The sequence below is a fragment of the Tinamus guttatus genome, unplaced genomic scaffold, assembly GCF_059628265.1.
Source record: "Tinamus guttatus ecotype Peru unplaced genomic scaffold, ASM5962826v1 Tinamus_guttatus_pri_ptg000649l, whole genome shotgun sequence".
Lineage (NCBI taxonomy): Eukaryota > Metazoa > Chordata > Aves > Tinamiformes > Tinamidae > Tinamus > Tinamus guttatus.
Window position 1 is genome coordinate 3,494,165 of NW_028289183.1, and position 17,416 is coordinate 3,511,580.

The following is a 17,416-nucleotide window of genomic DNA, read 5'->3' on the forward strand; positions in this document are numbered from 1 at the left end:
ATGGCAGCGGGCGGAAGCGGAAGCGCGGCGCTGATGGCGGCGGGCGGCGCGGCCCTGTGGCGGCGGCTCGCGGCGCTGCTGCCGCGCGGGCGGCCCGGGCTGGGGCTGCGCCTGGGGCCGGGGCTGGCCGCGCTGCTCGGCCGCCTCTCGGACCGCCTGTCCCGCGGCCGCGACCGCCGCGCGCGCAGGTAGGGCCGCGCGGGGCCCTGCGCGCCGCGGCGGGGCCTGCGCGGGCCCGGCGGGGCCCGCTCTCCGCGACGGGGGAGACCCGGGTGCGGGCAGCGCTGCTGCCCTCTTCGCCCTTAACGCGGGCCGCTGCCCCGCGCGGGGCCTCGGGACGGCGGCGCGTGGGTCCCTCCGCGGTGACGCGGCCCCGGGGCCGCTTCGCCTCCGCCGCGGCCGGTGACGCCGCCGCGGGGCAGCGCGTGCGCCCCGAAACCGCAGCGCCTAAAAATAGACCTCGGAGAAAAACCCCGCGGTTATATTTAGGCGCGGATTGTTAAGCAGAAAAGATTAGAGGTGGTTCCTCCTAGTTCTGTTTTCTCTTTCGGGTTAAGGCGGTGATGTGGAATACGTGGGGAGGGTTTCCCCTGCGCCGTCACTTTCTGGTTCTCTGAAAGCTGCGTTGCTGTGCGTGGAATTTTGAGTATTTCTTCATAATTTCACTTGGTTTCTGCCTGCTGCGTGTGTGCACTTGAAGGGATCGCGTGGCACCCGGCTGGGCGCTTGGGCTGTTCTTAGGGGCCGGGGTAAAAGTTGCTGCTTTAGACGACCGTTACTGTTGGCTAGTGCAAAACAGTGATTTATTTGAAAATCATAAAATGATTGGGCTTTCCATGCTCAAGTGTTAACATTGCAGTGTGCGATTAAGGGATGAAAACTCATGGCTGTGTGCTTTATCGTAGAGGCAGTGAGAAATCCCAGAATGTGTGAAAAGTGCCCAGGCGTGTGCGGGGTTAACGCGGAGAGCGCGGCCAGGAGCCCCTGGGCCCTGCTGGGGTCCCCTTGTCCTCCCACCTCTGCGCCCTTTGCCAGGAAGCGGCCGCCTGCGTCTGGGAAACGGCCCTGACGAGCGGGCGCCGGGCCCTGTGCTGCCTCCTGCGGAATTAACTGGCCAGGTTTGACCTGTGGAGCCATAAGGAGGTTTGTCCTCCTTCCTGAGAAGCTGCTGTTACACAGCACGTAAACGTGCTCGCGTTATCTAGCGAGAGTAATTCCAGAGAACGGGCGTTGCAGCCTTTGCGATCGCGGCGCGAGCCCCTGCGGCTCCGTGCGTCTCCAGTCGGGTGTTCCCGCAGGTTCCCGGAGCTTCCTCCGCGTGAGGCAGGAATGCAGCAAGGAGCGCGGAGCTCCTGCTCGGCTCCTTGCAGGATGCGCTTGAACGAGGGCCAAAAACACTCTACTTTAGGAAAGTGCTTTATATATTTCCTTGTATGTTTATTTAAACATCTGTGTTGTGTTTCCCTTGTTTTTAACAACCCGTTTGGTAAATTGCACTGCTTATGGTTGTCAGCGTAGAGCCTGGGCCACGTGATCTGCTGAAAAAGCCCATCCTAGGAATTCTTGCACAAACTGACTCAGTTTGTTGTTGCGATGAATAGGCTGTGAGAAACTAGTGGATTTTCCGGGAAATGCAACTGCAAGCTGTCTGGCTTCTGCGTAGGGTATTCGGAAATCTTGTGAAGATCCAGTGTTTTATCATGAAACAAACGAGTGAAATCATCTTCCTGGAATCTGTGGTCACTTGGGCTTTGGATTGTGGTAAAGCCTAAAAGTTCCTTGTAACAAATTCTGGTAAAGGTTGTAATCGAGTTTCCTCTTGGTATGTGGTCATGGCCGAGTGCGTCAGGAGGCAGCGCGGGATGGAGCCGGCGGAGCAGGAGCGGGGACCGGAGCGCGGACGGGATTCCCGCTCCCCGGCTTCGCTCCCGCCGGCAGCCTGGCTCCTCCGAGCAGGACGTGCCCACGGGAATGGGCCTTTCTGGAGCTCGGGGATGCGGTTCAGTCCCTTGCTCTGCGATTCCTGCATCTCGTGGGACTCGCCGCTGCTAATTGCGCTGCAGTGTGGTTTTGTCATGTGGACAGGCTGCTGCCGGGGGTTGCTGTGTGACTCGGGGATGGGGCCCGCGTGCTCCGCTCCCGGGAACACAGGGTGCTGCTCACTTCTTGTCAGCCCCCTGAGCAGTAAGTCGCTGCTTCCCCAAATGACTTCAGAGCAGTTAAATTTGTTCTGAGATTTCCTTTTAGAGAAGGAGCTTCCGGCTGTCACGCTTCCAGGTACTTAGCAGCTTGCGGAGAGATCTTGATGTTCCCCTTCGGGGCGCCCGGGGCGCTGCAGCAGCCCTGGTGCCTCTCATTGCTGCGTCCCGGCGTGCGCCTGCTGCGTGGAACTGCTCTGGCTGGGGCCCTCCAGCACTGCCTGGGCTCCACATTCTGTCTGGGTACATTTTAGGGGCTGAGTTTTTGTTGTTTCATTAAGGCGCTTTTAGGGTTGTATGATATTATTATTATTTTTTTTTAATGTCTTTACTTGAAATGAGAGCAATTGTCTTTAGCCCAGCTGAAGGCTAAGTTAGAAACGAGAGTGGCTGCTGGCCAGGGCAAAGGTGCCGCGCGCGAGAAAGATGGAGCGAGGGAGCGACTGGGCACAGGGAGGGCTCACGCAACAAACATCCGATTCGTGGTTAATCGCAGGGCTAACGGCCTCCGTTTCTGCAGCCCTTAGCTCATTTCCACTCCTGCTTTCCTGTCTTTGCTGCCGCCTGCCATAGGGCAGGGTATGCAGTGGTGTAAACTGGATTCTCCCACCCTTGGCTTTGCCTTTCTGGGTTTGGCTTTGAGATTGAGGGGATTCTTGCGGGGGAGAGGCCTTAGTGCCGCTGCAGATCCGTGCAGGCCGTGAGCCCTGCGGGAGCTGCTTTTTCCCAGGCCACGTGGCTGCAATCCCTCGTCTTCCCTTCCCAGCTCGTCATGGCTGCTGCTCGCGCCCTTGCTCACCTCTCCTGCGCCTGTGGTCACAGCCGCCCCCTGCGCCCTGTGTCCGGAAGGGGCACACAGGTTCCAATGGATCAGGAATCTCGTTCCAGAGTTCGGGATCTCCAGCTCTCGTGTGAAGGTCCTTTCGTCCCCGGCGGAATTCTACGAACTCCTGAAGGCGAGTTGTGATTGGAGCCCGCGGGGGCCGTGGGCACTTGCGGGTGGCTGATGCCCTCCCGTTTGGGGCAGGTTTGCAGTGATCCAGCCTAGCTGAGCCTGGGACACCTCTGTGAGGGCAAAACCTCTCCGGGTGGCCCGGTGAACGGCGGCACCGCCTTTAAAACACCAACATCTCTCGGATGCCCAACGTGCATTTCCCGTAGCAGCTTTGTAGCTCTGCCACCCACTGCCCCTCGGCTGCCCGCGGGCTCCTTGCCCTGGCCTCTGTGCGGATGGCACTCGAGGCAGGGGCATGCTCTGCTTTGGCTGAAGGAATTCTCCTCAGGGCGCCTGCGGGGTTCTCTGGGCATTGATTAATTAGCTCCTTGTGGCTGCAGAGACCAAGGCTGAACCTGGATTTACTCTGTGTTGATTCCAGGCGCAGATAAAAACAGCCAAACAGCGAGTGGTGATGGCTTCACTCTACCTGGGGACGGGGCTCCTCGAACAGGAGCTGGTGAGTGTGGAAAGGGCTCGGGAAGGAGAAAAAGGGAACAAGAAAATACCTCCCTCTGAGCAAGTGTCCTGTTCCTGTAGGTACAGCAGAGGAATGTGAGGGGCAATTTGTGAGCCTGTAATGTCTTTAAGACTTTCTTAGGTGGATTCTCCTGGTTTGCCTTTCTGCTCTCCTTCGGAGTTACTGTCTTGGTTCCAGGCTCCATTCTTGTACTTGAGGCTTGGTGTGAAGCAGGGGGAGGAATTTGAAGGGGAGGCGGATGGGGTTTTACCGCAAGCTGGGAACAAGACTGTGAAACGCGTGAGCATTTTCACAGGGGAATGAGCCTGGACCCTCGAGGCTATTAGGAGTTACTGAAAAAGTGCTCCAAGTGCTGTGCAGGACTGCAGGAACACTGATAATTTTGTTTTATCCTGGATTTTTTTCTTGAACGTGGCTAAAGTTGTAGTACGCTGTGCTGCTGCTTGTCCTGCCAGTACTGTATGCAGACGTGGCGCTAGCTCTGCATTGAAGGCAGGGGTCAGTTTTGCTGCAAATCGTTTACCTTTTTTTTCATTTCCTGTCTTTCTCTCTAGAAACAAAAGCCTAAGTCTGACCTTGGCCAAATTGCTACGCTGGAATGCAAATTGCAAACCAGGGTCAAGGTGGACAGAGTTCTCTGGCCTAGCCTGGGCTCAGACACAAGATTTAAATTTGCATGTTGCCAGCAGGCTTATAGTGAAGGCATAAAACTGCCTCTGCATCTTCTGTGAGCTCCCACCAAGCTTTCTGTTTGGTGATGGAAGCGTGTGATTTTTGCAATGGCGCTGGGGCTCTTTTTCCTGCTAAAATTAATTGCTGTTCAGAGCCTTGAAGGTTGCTGTATGCATGTATAAAATGAATGCCCTTTGTTTTTGCTTTGAACTGATAGAATAGGATGCCAGTCTGGAAAAAATGCCAAGTTTAAGCTAGCACCTCATTGTATGCCTAGGAAAGAGTTTCTGTACCCCAGCGGTACCTGGCTCGTGGCTCCTGGCCGCCTGTTTCCTAGCATTTGCCTTTACAAAGCTCTTCCTTACTGAGTGGTACGGCCTCTCTGCAGGTGGATTGCCTGGAGGAAGCGCTGGAGAAATCGCTGCGAGCGGAAGGCCCTTCGGCCCTGCGAGTGTCCATCCTGCTGGACTTCACCAGGGGCTCCCGGGGTACGAGCGTGAGCCACGGGCAGCCGGGCTGAGCCCGGCCCGGCTCCTCCCTCTGTGCGTTTTGCCTGCTTGCTTCTCTTGCCAGTGCACATGCCCTGGTGGTTATGCACTTTTATGTTCTCTTCTTTTTTGCTGAAGGAAGGTGGGAGGTGGTGGAAATAGCAGTACACTTAACCTGAAACTTCTGTGGTGGCTCTAGCATATGTTACTAGTGCTGTGTGTGACCTGCTTAGCCTGAATGGTGTCAGGCCTGCCCAGTAATCGTTTCCAAGGCCCATTCATCAATGAACTTGGGGCAGATGTTAGTAGTAACACAACTGCAAATGAAAGCAATCCGAAGTGTTAAGTACTAGCAAGTGGGGCAGGAGCTGCCCAGAGAGGTTGTGGAGTCTCCTTCTCTGCAGATCTTCCAAACCCGCTTGGATGCAGTCCTGTGCCACGTGCTTTAGGTGACCCTGCATGTGCAGGGGGTTTGGACTAGATGATCTCTAGAGGTCCCTTCCAACTCTAAGCATTCTATGATTCTATGAACCCAGCTTCTAGCTGCAGAGCTGTTTTCCTGGGTCCCGTCCCGCGCCTGAACGGCCGCTCTCTCCAGGCAGGAGGAATTCCCGCACGATGCTCACCCCGCTGCTGCAGCGCTTCCCTCGGCAAGTCCGTGTGTCCCTCTTCCACACTCCAAACCTGCGGGGATTGCTCAGGCTCCTGATTCCAGAGCGTTTTAATGAGACCATTGGGCTGCAGCACATCAAGGTCTATCTGTTTGATGATAATGTGATCCTCAGCGGGTAAGTCTTGCCTCTTTAGGCTTTTCTGTGATTAATTTAGCTGAGGTTTGATGCAAGATATGCGTGCTGCTGCTGTTGTCTGCTCGTCATTGTTTGCCTCTGGTCTTGCCGTGGGGTAAGGACAGTGATCCTATCAGGGATGCTGGTAAGTGTCCCGGTGTCCGGATTCAAACGGAAATGGGCACTTTGTACCTCAGTCTTGTGTGGGCAGCGATACCAGTAAAATAGGCTGGGCTCTCGGGGTCGCGTTGCATACACTCTGTTCCGGACCTCAGCTCTCTTTTTGTTCTCTCTCCTAGTGCAAACCTGAGTGATTTGTACTTCACCAATCGTCAGGACCGCTATGTTCTCCTGCAGGACTCCCCTGAGATTGCAGACTTCTTCACGGAGCTAGTGGATGCGATTGGAGATGTGTCTCTGCAATTACAGCAGGATGACACAGTGCACATGATGGAGGGGATGGTGCATCCCTACCGAGGTGGGAGCCAGACTCCTTATCTGATCAGATGATAACATCCAGAGTAGGGGAATGACAGCAGGAGTGTTCTGAAGGATAACTGGAACTCCCTGCACTTTAAACTGCTGCATGCTTGACTCTTGATAACTGGCTGTGGTGAGACCCGTTTCTGTGCCACTATTAACAACAAGATTACGTGGGTTTTGAGGCAATCTATCAGAGTCTTCCTTGCACAGTGGCTGCCACCAGCTAATCTGGTGGAAAATGCAAGTGCAGAAGTTCCTTCGCAACCATCTGATTGCTGTTTCTTATTTCTGTTTACAACTTTAAATGAGAACTTACATATCTTGCAAGGCTCTTAGCTATTTTTTAGTTACTGAAGTCTATAATTCTAGATGTTCTCTATGTACATGTTCTGAAAGTTTCATGAATGCACTGCTATTTCTGGTAATTAGTGCTTAGTAGTTGAGTCTGTTCTGGGAATCCAAATGAATATTGAATTAGGAGGCTGAGGACAGGGGTTAAAGTGGTGAGGGGGGATCTCTGGCAAGTCGGTTGCGTCACAGCAGGTTTTGTCCTTGCTCGTGCTCCGCTGTGTGACGAAAGCTTACGCTGAGGGCGCTTGTTTTTGTACATTTGAGTTCCTTCCTGAAATGTGGAGTTTTCAAGGGTTGCTGTTTGACCTCGGCCCAGATATTTTCATTTCTCTGTGGATTTTTGAAGTTGCTACTAGTCAGGTTTCTTACCCTTCTCAATGTCGAGTTACTGTGTCACGGCTTTGTTAACCTTTAAAACGTGAGTTTTTGAACCTTAGGAAAGAAAGTGGTCTGATCTTTGCGTGAGCTGCTTTTTCTTGTGATGCTGGTGTCCTCGTGGTAGTTCTTCCTGCTCCCTGTGCTCCGTGCAGGTCTGTACCTGGGGTCTTGAAAGCAGTCTCTTGTGCTTCTCCTGCAGGGGACAAGACAGCTTATTGCGAGATAGCAAATCAGAAGGTCATGGGAGTGATCAACTCTGCCAGGACACGTCAGCAACTCCTCCATGCAAAGACCTTCCACAGCAGCCAGGAAGGCAGCCCCATGTTCTCCCAGCAAGAAGCTCGAGCATCTGGGGATCAAAAACCAGAACCCGACACCTGGATTTATCCCTTAATCCAAATGAAGCCCTTTGGGATTCAAATAGATGAGATGGTCACAGAGACACTGCTCACGGAGGCTGAGCGAGGTGCCAGGATTTATCTTACCACTGGCTACTTCAACTTGACCCAGGCCTATATGGACCTTATTCTAGGCACTAGGGCCCAGTATCGGATTCTTCTGGCCTCACCAGAGGTGAATGGTTTTTTTGGTGCCAAAGGGGTGGCAGGTGCCATTCCTGCAGCCTATGTTTACATTGAGCATCAATTTTACAGTGAGGTCTGCTGCCTGCACCAGCAGGAGAGGGTTCAGCTGCAGGAGTACTCCAGGCCTGGGTGGACTTTCCATGCTAAAGGTAAGATGGCCTTTCCTGAGAGGACTCATGCGGAGAGCGCTTGTGCTTGCTCGTGTTTGTTTGTGAAATGGGCAAAGGGAAGGCTGGGGGCTGAGTCTAGTTAACTTGCAAATACTCAGCCAAATTCAAAGCATTTGACTTGCATAAATCTGGAAGATTTGGCTTACTCAGTGGACAACCATTCCAAGCGATCTCTTGCGTCTGGATTTCTGGTTCAAATAGAATCCCAGGGATTATATGAACAGGGTCCCTAAGATACTGTCAACTAACAGTTCTGATAAGTCAGTTTGGAAAGGATCTGAGCAAAGGCTTGAGATGGCCTCATCTTGTGCCACATTGTGCAAGGTGGTTTAACCAAATTGCTTTATCCCTGTCCTTAATGCTGGGAAAGGGAAATGCCTTTTGGTGTGAAAGAGGAGGAGGCATCTGGTCGGGCTGATGACAGTAGGGGCAGTTGTGATTCAGCTTCTCAGTTTCCTGTTTCTCTCACGAGCTTCTTCAGCAAGAAGGGGTGGCTCTGAATGAGACACCCTTGCGCGGGCGCTGCGCAGGCAGCAGCTGCAGGGCCCGTCCGTGCTGCTGCCCGGGGCTCCTGCCTCTGTGGATGGTCCAGGTGCTGAGGGGTTTGGACCCGCTCCCGTGTGCAGAGCTCAGGGCAGCACAGCAGAGTGAAGAAATGCATTCGGGTGCTCCTGAGAGACAGGAGCAGCTTGGGGGCAGCTCTGGAGGAGACCCCAAACTCCTCTTGCTTAACTCGACTTGCACAAACCCAACGATGCTGTGGCCCTGGTGCGAGTCTGTTCCCCTCGCTGCTCATCGTCCTCTTGCCTTCCAGATAACTCAGCTCTCACTCTTCCTACTTTATACCCAATAGTAAATATTTGATTGCTTCATCACTGGCTTTGATAATGAGAATAGTTTAGGAAATCAGCTTCAATAAGCGTGACGTTGAGTTCACACCTCTGAACGCGTAGGTTGCTGCGGTCCCCGGCGTAACGTGGAGCCCGTCCCGCGGCGAGCGCGGGCTGCGCAGAGCCCCTCTGCCCTGCTCCCTGCCCTCGCCCCGCTCTGCGGACACCTCTGCCCTGGCTCGCTGGCCCCAGGGCCCTGCGGCAGCCGCGGCTGGTGCCACCCTGTGTGGCACTGGTGACCTTGCACGCGCTGCAGTCGAGGGGCACTGCCGCTGCGCAGCGTGTGCCCCATCAGGGCAGTGACGGCACGAGCCCTGCGCCAGCGCGGCGCTGTCCAGAGGCCACGGCCTGTGGCTCTTCTGGCTTTGTTTGTGCAAGGATATTAGCTGTTAATGATTGTGGGAATGCCTCTGCAGGCTGCTCCCTGCGGGAGCGCGCTGAGGAGCGGGCAGAGGCGAGGGCAGAGGACGCTGCTGAGCGCTGGCCCTCGGCGAGCGATGGGGGTTGGCTCGCCAGGCGCCGGCGCTGCCTTTCTCGGCAGGGCTGCCGCGCTGTCGGTAACTCCGGAGCAGTAAAACCCTTATCTGGGTGCAGAGGTAGCCCTGAGGAGGCGCCGTGCTGGACGAGGCCGGGATCTACCTTCCAGGAAGCGCGCTGCGGTTTGCACGTTGCTCTCGCTGCGCCCGCCGCCTCGCAGTGGGAACGGGCGGTGTGCCTGGGGCCGGGCCTCGGCTCCGCGCGGGCAAGCGTCCCGTGTCCTTCTGCAGGAGTCTGTGTGACAGGATGGGTCATGGGGGGAAGGAGGGTGCCTTGGTGACAGATGGCGGTACCTGGACACGAAGTCTGGAAGGGGCGCGGGATCCTGGGCAGTGAACGGTGCGCGAGTGCTTCCCTCAGGGCTCGACGGGAGCAGCCTCCGTGTGACCTGGCACCCGCTGCCAGTGCCCTTGGCTCATGGTGCTGGCACCCCTTGGCGCGCTGCCGGTGCCCTCGGCTCCTCTCCGACCACACAGGAGCCCCGTGCACGCCACGGTGCCTCCGTGCCAGGCTGTGCCCATCCTCTCCCCGCTTGCTGCGGCCGCACGGCCCAGCAGTGTGGCCCGTGGTGACACGGCTGTGTCCCACGGCGCAGGGACCCTCCCGGGCCAGTATCGGGTGACAAAGTGCCAGGCAGGTGGCTGTTTGCTCTGAGATAAACCCACGCTGTTGCTATTGAGCGCTGGCTGGGAAGTGGCACTTCCCTTTCTGGAAAGGTGAGTCACTGTTTGAGCAAGCGCTTCCAGGTGGCCGTAAAGCCCAGAGCAGGGGAGGGACTGGAGGGCCCGTGTCTGTGTGGGGAGCGGGAAGGAGCGCGTTCCTTGGGAGGTGCCGGTGCTGGCATTCCCGATCCACTGGGGAGCAGTGTCCTGCGGAGCACCCTGTGGGGCAGCCCTTCCCTGGGTGCCTTGTGGAGTGCCCTGCACATCCTCCCGTGGGGCAGCCCTTCCTTGAGTGCCTTGTGGAGTGCCCTGCGCAGCCTCCCGTGGGGCAGCCCTTCCTCGGGCTGCTCCCTGGGCAGCGCCAGGCGGAGGCAGAGGTGCCCCCGGAGCGGTGCCGAAGCTGCCGCGGGGGTGGGTGGAGGTGGCAGGAAGCGGCGCTGCGGAGCAGCCTCTTACTCAAGGCGTTCTTGGAAGCGCCCGGGGCTGCCGTAGGAAACCTGCTGCTATTTTCGGGCTGAGGTTTTTTTCATGCTGCACGTTCTTTGTTGGAGCCCTTGTGCGAGTCGCGCGGGGCCGTGCCCGGGTGCTTGGTGGCCCCGTGCCAAGGCAGCAGTGCCAGCAGGGCCTCTCCTGCCCCTCTTGTCCCACCACGGGCTCGGGCGCTGCCACCGCTGGGCTGCGTGAAGCGCCGTGGGGAGCTCCTGGGACCTGGCACCCTCCGCGTGGCAGCAGCAGCAGCGCCGGGTTGGTGTCCTGGCACCGTAGCAAGGCCCTGCGCTTGCTGCAGTGCCCGGGCACGGGGAGCCTCCTCGTGTCCCCTGGGAAGGGCTTGGTCCCCGGGCACCGCTCTTGCTGCAGCTCTGCCCGTGGCGGGCTGCTCCTCGCTGGTCTCGCCCTCGCTTGGCCTGGGCTTTCTCCACCTTGCGGGATGGCCCACAGCAGTGTCCCGTTTCGGTGTGTCCATGACATCCCGGTGCAGAATGATCTCTGCGGCTGGGGCGCCTCGCTCTGAGCCCGGGGGGTCTGTGCAGTGCAGGACGTGTCGGCCGTGGCGTGCACGCGCTGCCAGCCCGGCTCGGGCACCGCGACGTGGCACGCGGGCACGCTGGCCCAGGGACACGTGCTGCCGGCCACCCATCTGGCCACGGCCGGAGGCAATTACTGTAAATCCTCCGCTCATTCCTTCTAGCCAAGGGCAATTGTTTGAGCCCCGCTGCGTTTCCTTTGCCGTAGCACTTCCTCTCTTCTCCCGTTTTTCCTGCAGGCCTCTGGCTCTACCTGGCAGGGAGCAGCCTTCCCTGCCTCACGCTGATCGGCTCTCCCAATTTCGGATATCGCTCCGTTCATCGGGACCTGGAAGCTCAGGTTGCAATAGTGACAGAGAACAAAGCTCTGCAGCAGCAGCTCCACCAGGTAAGCGGGTGGCTGTTGTGCTCCTCGGTCACACAAGGGATGACGATGATGCAGCTGCAATAAAAACCTACAGCTACAATAACGCGAAACCTCCTCGAGCACAGGAGGCCTCAAGGAGCTGTCAGTTAAGTGACTATTGATGAGCTGCCCGCTGCAGGCGCCTGTTTCTGGGAAGTGGCAGCCGTGACGGGAAGGAACACGTGTCCCCGGTGAACCCGGTGCCGGGCGCGCAGCGCTGGGTGCCCGGAGCTGCCACCACTTTGCTCCTTGCACGATGCCGTGGCCCTGGGCCTGGCTGTGCCCAGGTGACACTGGGCTGGGACACGAGGCACACCAATTATCAGGGTTCATTTGTGATTAGTCCTGTGCAGCGCTCGAGCTGCTTCCATAAGCCCTGACTGCTTCCCCAGCCCTCCTAGCTCCGAATCCTCGTGTCTGTCATTAAGAATCTGAAAAATGTGTTGCGTTGTACTGCGTCCTGGCTCGGCTGTCTTCAGGATCAATGGGAATTGCCCTCTTGCATCAGGGCTCTCCCGCTGAATGAGTCAGACCGTATCTTATCAAAAACAATTCTATTACTGGAAGAGTTGCTTGAATATTTCAATTCATATCTTGCCTCTACTTGTTCCTAATGGAAGGGGAGAATCAATGAAAATATGACGGAGGAATTGTGTCCAACAGCCTGGAGTGATCTAAATGAGAGGACTTTCAACTAGTGCATTTGCTGGAGCTGCCTCTGAGGCTGCCTGTCCCTTACCCCTCTGGGAGCTTTGTTCAGACTCTCATTTTCTGCCCAGGCAGAGAAGCCTCCTCGAGAGCTGCAGGTTTCCTCGAGGCAGACAGGGCCCCATTCAGCAGTGCCCCGAAATGTCATTCCAGCCCTATAAACTGCCTAAATATTTAGGTTTTTCCAGTGGTCAGATTACAAAGAATCATGACATATAAGAGTACATTCTGAGCTTCCATTCTGGTTTTCTTTTTGAGCCTTTAAGTTTTAGCCTTCTTGGTAGGAACTGAGCTTTCAGTTTTTCAGATAGCATGAAACAGCCACTCCTTCATAGCAAACCTGTACACTGCCATGGAGTCACTTTGCCTGCAGGATGGTCAGGTCCCTTTGAAGAAGTTTGTAAGATTTGCAGGCAGTTTGGAGGTTTTCAGTGGATATCCTAGGCTGCTTACCTGAACAAACTGAATGTGTTTCGTTAAATCCCTGCCCTTCCCTGTGCATCAGCGAGACCAGCTCCGTGCAGGTTGATACCATGCGGGGTCTTTGCAGTGGTGCTGTGGAAACGTTGGGGTTGTCAAATCAGACTGATTTGACCCCAAACATCATCTTTTTGGCCCGGGTTGGTCTGTGCACCGCTCCTTTGCGGTGCTCAGTGCCTGCTCCCCTCCTCTGCCCTCAGTGTTGAGGTGCAGGGTTGCGTTTGGCTGCCTGGGACCGCTCGGCTGGGACAAGGCACGGGCAGAGCACGGCAGGACACTGCGTGCGGGGACACCTTCGTGCTCTGGGGGATTTGGAAGTCGTGACAGCGGGTTCATGTGGAACCGGAGCGCTCGAGCTGTGTCTAGAACGAGCCACCTAAAGCAGGCGCCCGGGTTAGAATGGGGCTTCCTTTCCCACAATTGCAACGAGGGATCAGGATTTTTCTGAGGCTCAAGTTTAGCTCTGGAATTTATGTAGAGCAGGAAAAGAGCCCGAATTGTTCAGCTTGGCGCTGTGCGGGGTTTAGATCGCCGGTTCCGTGGGTCGGAGGCGCCGGGAGCGCCTGGGCGGCCGCGCGGGAAGCGGCTCCTGCGCCCGGACAGGGCTGCGTCCTGCTGGCAGCGCCGCCAGCTTCATCCCGGGAGGGCCTTTTCCTAAAGGCCATTACGTTAGGGAAAACCTAAGTTCAGGTCTTAGCATTTACGCGGAGGGAATTCCTTTCCTTTTCTAGGAGCAGGAGCAGCTTTACCTCTGCTCGGGCATAGTGTCATCCTCAACCTTTGAGCAGCCCAATCGCCATGTGAAACTGTGGGTGAAGCTGGTGACGCCTCTGATTAAGAATTTCTTTTGAAAGAAGAAATGCTACTGATTTGGGTGAGTGGGTTTTTTTTTTGTCATGTTTTTGGGGGGATTTATATAGAGATGTATTTTATTAGTGCAGTGCCCTTTTCTGTGATGTGGAAAAATTATATGACGGAAAAAGATGTTGAAAAATTGAGCATCTTTTTTTTTTTAAATGGGGAACTTGGCACTTGAACTAGTCATTGCTTGAGCTCTGTATTGCTCTTAGTCTGCTAACGTTTCTGGAAAGGGCAATGACAGAACAAATGCAGGGTATTTCTCATGTATAGAAGTAACACTTCCACTTCTCAAATGTCCCTCCCAAAATGTTGGGGAAAGAGTCAGTGTGTATTTTATCTTGAGCAGCTAACGGAAAATACTGTGAAAGTCCTCAAAATGTTCTGCTGTCTGTTAGCTTATGAGCAATGGGGAGTGTGAGGGGCATGGTGAGGGGATGGCAATATGTCCTGTGCGAGATGCTGCTCCTTGCTGGAGTGTAGCCTGTTGAGAGCACTTTGCTCTACCCCACAAATGCTGCCCTGCTGCTCTGCCCTGCTGCTCTTGTTGCCAGCAATGGGGATTTCTAGCGCTTGACAAGGCTGAAGGTAAGTGTAGGGCTAGATGGCGATTCATTCAAAACGTTACTGCCTTAGAAAGAAACAGGCAGCTCTACCTGCTTCTGTGTGTGTGTGTTTTGCAGAAGCTCCCCCAGCAGTCAGGGCAGGCTGGTGCAGTTGTCTCTTTTGGAAGTGGTTGTTCACATGCTCTGTGGTATGGGAGGATTTTAGGGCAATGCTTAATGCAAAAGGGACAGTCGTTGGCTCCCGTGTGGCGGCCAGAGCAGCTCTAGTCTCCCTTGAGTTGGTGCTGCTGGGTTGAGAGAGAAGAAACGGGGCAGGGGGTAACGTGGATTTGAAATCGCACGCGTCGGGGTGGAGGTGAGTCAGCTGTGAGCAGGCAAACCCCGGGGAGGAAGAGGCTTCCCTGTGGGATCAGGGTGAGCGCTGCAGGGTCCACAGGACTCACCTGTGTCCGTGCTGCCCGGTGGAGATGCGGCTGCGCTCCCGTTCGCCCCTTGTCTGGGGGTCTCCGTGCAGTGGTGCTCAGTGCTGCGGCTCCGTGATTCCTATCACAGCTGCGGCCGTGAGCAGGCAGAGCTCTGAGGACAGGAATGCAGGTGGCTGCAGGCAGGTGCTCTCCTGGGCTTCCTTTAGCCCTTCCTTAGCGGTCTGGCCCCAGCCCAGTGCTCTATCACCAGAGCAGCCTCCATCATGGGGAGCTCTGAGCACCACGGGAGGAGCAGCGGCGCTCTGCAAAACAGCTCTGGGACAGACAGCCTTGGTCTCAGTAAAGCACCTTTATTCCCCGGGGTGGAAGCAGTTGGTGGAACCCTAGATCTGCAGGAGCAGAGCCACAGCGGCAAGAATCCACTTGGCTGCCTTCTCTTTCGTCTTCAGGTTGAAGGTCCAGACGTAGGTGGGACCCCGCATCCGCGTCTTGTAGACGGGGCATTCGTAGATGTTCTTGGTGTCCATGCGGTCCACGGGGATGGCTCTGATGAAGATGACCGGCATCATGGGCGTCAGCTCCTTCAGGCGCGCGTCGGCGATGGCTCCGGAGGGGATGTCCCAGCGAGCGCCTGCGGCGGACGGGACCGTCAGGGCGGCGGGACCGGGGGATGGAGGGCAGGGCCTGGCATCCCTCTAGGGCCGACACGGCACCGTCCCCTCGGGGCCCTGCGGCTGCACGGGCCCTGCTCTGTGGTGGGTACCCAGGGCGATCCCGCTCCTCCCTGCTGCCCCGCTTTGCATGGAAGTTGTGCAGCCAAGAGCAGCCTTTGGCCGCTGGGAGAATTGCAGTAAAAAACACGCTCTGGTCTCTGCTCTTGCTTTAACTGGACCCTCCTGGGGCTCTGTCTCATTTCCCCTCTCTCTTTGCTTTGTTTTAACAGGAATTCTTTGGGAGTTTAAGTTTTCTTCTTTATCTTATTCACACATCAAATAAAAGCATATCTGTTCACTGCTCTGTGTAGCTTCAAACCACCCCGTCCTCGGCCCCTTTTGCGGTCGGGGTTTCACGAAAGCAGTTTCTGGTTTGGGAAGGAGCTCGTGCAGCTGCTGCCCTCGGGCGGCCGCCGCGGAGCCGCGGGGAGACGCTGCCCATTCCCAGGGCATTCCCAGGGCGAACTGCAGCCGGGATGGAGAGGAGCCGAGGAGGGAGACACCCTGCCCAAGCAGCCGTGTTTGTGCAGGAAAACAAACCCCTTCAGCAACAAGAGAGAAGCTTAAACTGCTGCTTTGCTAAGACAAGAAGTGATAAACCAAGACTCTAATACTTTTAAAAAGGGTCTCACTTCTTGGAGCCTTTGCAAAGTCTCTATAGATCCTAATTTAGTGAGTTTCCAATATTAATGCTTGCTCCATTTACAGGATTTTTTTTAAGGCTCACCTGGACTTTCTCTGCCTGAAACATCTCCTAAAAGGCTGCATCTTTTACCTTCCATGAATAATCCGTGTACGTAGGAGCCTTCTCGAGGGGGAGCTGTCATATCCTCGCGGTGTTTCTTGGTCACTTCCACCGAGAGACACATCTTGTCCAGTGGCCACTCGTTTTTTCGAGCCATAGACTGCATGATGGCAGTGAGAAAGGACTGGGGATTAAAGAATCCCGCCAGCCACACGGTCGCGGGCAGCACGAAGTCCGTGGTCCAGACCTCCAGCTCCTGCAAAAGGAGAGGGCAGAGGGGATGTCCCGGGGATGAGGGAAGGCAGCCCTGGCCCGAGGCTCTTGCTCTGGGTTGCTGTAAATGTTCTTAGGCTGCTTTTAGGGTTTTAACAGGGCTGAGCTTTCAATACAGGGCTTCAGTAAATGTCATCTTTTTGAGACATTTAAAGTTACACGATTAGATTATCTGAATGCTGCTTTTAAAGGGCGATTTACGCTAATGGTGAACCCTTCTTTTCACGCTTCTGCTTTTGTCCTTGTGGTAACAGGTCGTTTCAAGTAGTTAACACTGACAAATAAAGCAGTTTAGCACTCTACACTGCGGGGTGGTTCCTGGTCTTGTGTGGCCTCTGCCACCCGCCTCAACGTTAATGCAAAAGCGAATGCAATCGGCTCACCCGGATGCGGAGCAGCAGGTCGGTGTACCAGGCGCCCAGGCCCAGGAGCGAGGGGTAGGCGAAGTGCGTCCAGGACTCGGGCACGCTGTCGTAGAAGAGCGCGTTGGCCAGCTCCTCCATGTCCGACGTGATGGTCAGCTCGCCCTGTAACGGGAGGATGGAGCGAGCGGGACCCGCGGGGCGCTCGGCCTCCGTTCCCCCGGGCCAGCACAGGGCACGGGCGATGCCTGCCGGGGAGAGGAGCCGCCGGCCCTGGCACCCACCTTCAGCCCCAAATTCAGCTCCTTCAAGGAGCGCCTGATCTCGTGGGTTAGGATGTTCATTCTTTCACATTCCTGGAAGGCCACCACGACGTAGGGCGTCTTATCCACTGCCTTGGCCATGATCTCTGCTATGTTGAAGGGCTCCGGCAGCTTCTCGATGATCTCGTCCAGGACTGCCTTCACCTGCAGGAACGCCCGTAATCCCGCTCTGCCCTCAGGAGCGTTAGTGGTTATCCTGGCGCAGGGACTTGCTCGCCCTGCGCCGTGGGGCTGACGCCGCTCCGTGTTTGGCCACCGGCGGCTCTGCTGCTCCGCGGGGGACGGCGTCGCCGCGAGCCCCGGCCACGGCAGAGCCACCGGACGCAGCGCGGGGCCTCTCAGCAGCAGAGCCGGGACGGAAGCGGGGAATCCCAGAGGAGGGGATGTTCACTGGTGTTTAACTGTATTAATAAAACCAAAGTTGGCAAAGTAACTAAAACACAAAGCCATCGCTTACCTTCTCCTCGCGGGAGACGCCCGCGCCGCCGCCCGTGTCCGATTCTTTGGGCTGCATTTCCAAAACTGTCCGGAAAAGCTTGTCCGAGGTGACGGTGAGGAAGCCGATCTCTGCGTTGGGGTGCAGGCCGTACAGGTAGGGGCTCTCTGGGGGCAGGTTCTCGTCGATGTATTCGTGGTAGCCCTAAAGCACAGCCCGGACAGCGGTGCTGACACGGGGCAGCTGCTGCTGCTTTGCACATACCATGTGCTGCACAGTAGGCTCAGCCTGTTTGCAGGACTTTTCCTTATGTCTCATCCCATTTTTTTCCATACCATCCAGCCACAGGAGTTGTTCTCCAGTGGGGATCTTATACATTGAGTACAGTCCAGGACGACCTTGCACAGTGAGTACATTGCC

At 56.2% G+C, this 17,416-nt stretch overlaps 2 protein-coding genes across 2 annotated transcripts in view; one reads left to right on the plus strand and one right to left on the minus strand.

Moving 5' to 3' along the window:
* On the plus strand, positions 1 to 14,755 carry PGS1 (phosphatidylglycerophosphate synthase 1). Its single transcript, XM_088536012.1, has 10 exons — positions 1 to 188; positions 2,965 to 3,154; positions 3,575 to 3,652; positions 4,734 to 4,833; positions 5,432 to 5,621; positions 5,921 to 6,099; positions 7,033 to 7,566; positions 10,941 to 11,089; positions 13,027 to 13,169; positions 14,594 to 14,755. Exons 1-9 carry the CDS (start codon positions 1 to 3, stop codon positions 13,144 to 13,146), a joined length of 1,728 nt encoding a protein of 575 aa, XP_088392138.1. The 3' UTR covers positions 13,147 to 13,169; positions 14,594 to 14,755.
* DNAH17 (dynein axonemal heavy chain 17) overlaps positions 14,528 to 17,416 on the minus strand; it is a 21,674-nt gene continuing 18,785 nt past the window's right edge. The window contains exons 57-61 of the mRNA XM_088536013.1: positions 17,018 to 17,200; positions 16,522 to 16,704; positions 16,259 to 16,402; positions 15,633 to 15,858; positions 14,528 to 14,775 (exon numbers count right to left, since the gene is read on the minus strand). Coding sequence (XP_088392139.1) covers positions 14,528 to 14,775; positions 15,633 to 15,858; positions 16,259 to 16,402; positions 16,522 to 16,704; positions 17,018 to 17,200 — 984 coding nt within the window. The remainder of the gene's footprint in view (positions 14,776 to 15,632; positions 15,859 to 16,258; positions 16,403 to 16,521; positions 16,705 to 17,017; positions 17,201 to 17,416) is intronic.

Coding starts and splice junctions, on each gene's coding strand:
- PGS1 (XM_088536012.1), top strand. CDS start 1: ATGGCAGCGGGCGGAAGCGGAAGCGCGGCGCTGATGGCGGCGGGCGGC. Junction 189..2,964: donor CGCGACCGCCGCGCGCGCAG/GTAGGGCCGCGC, acceptor TTCCCTTCCCAG/CTCGTCATGGCTGCTGCTCG. Junction 3,653..4,733: donor GGCTCCTCGAACAGGAGCTG/GTGAGTGTGGAA, acceptor GCCTCTCTGCAG/GTGGATTGCCTGGAGGAAGC.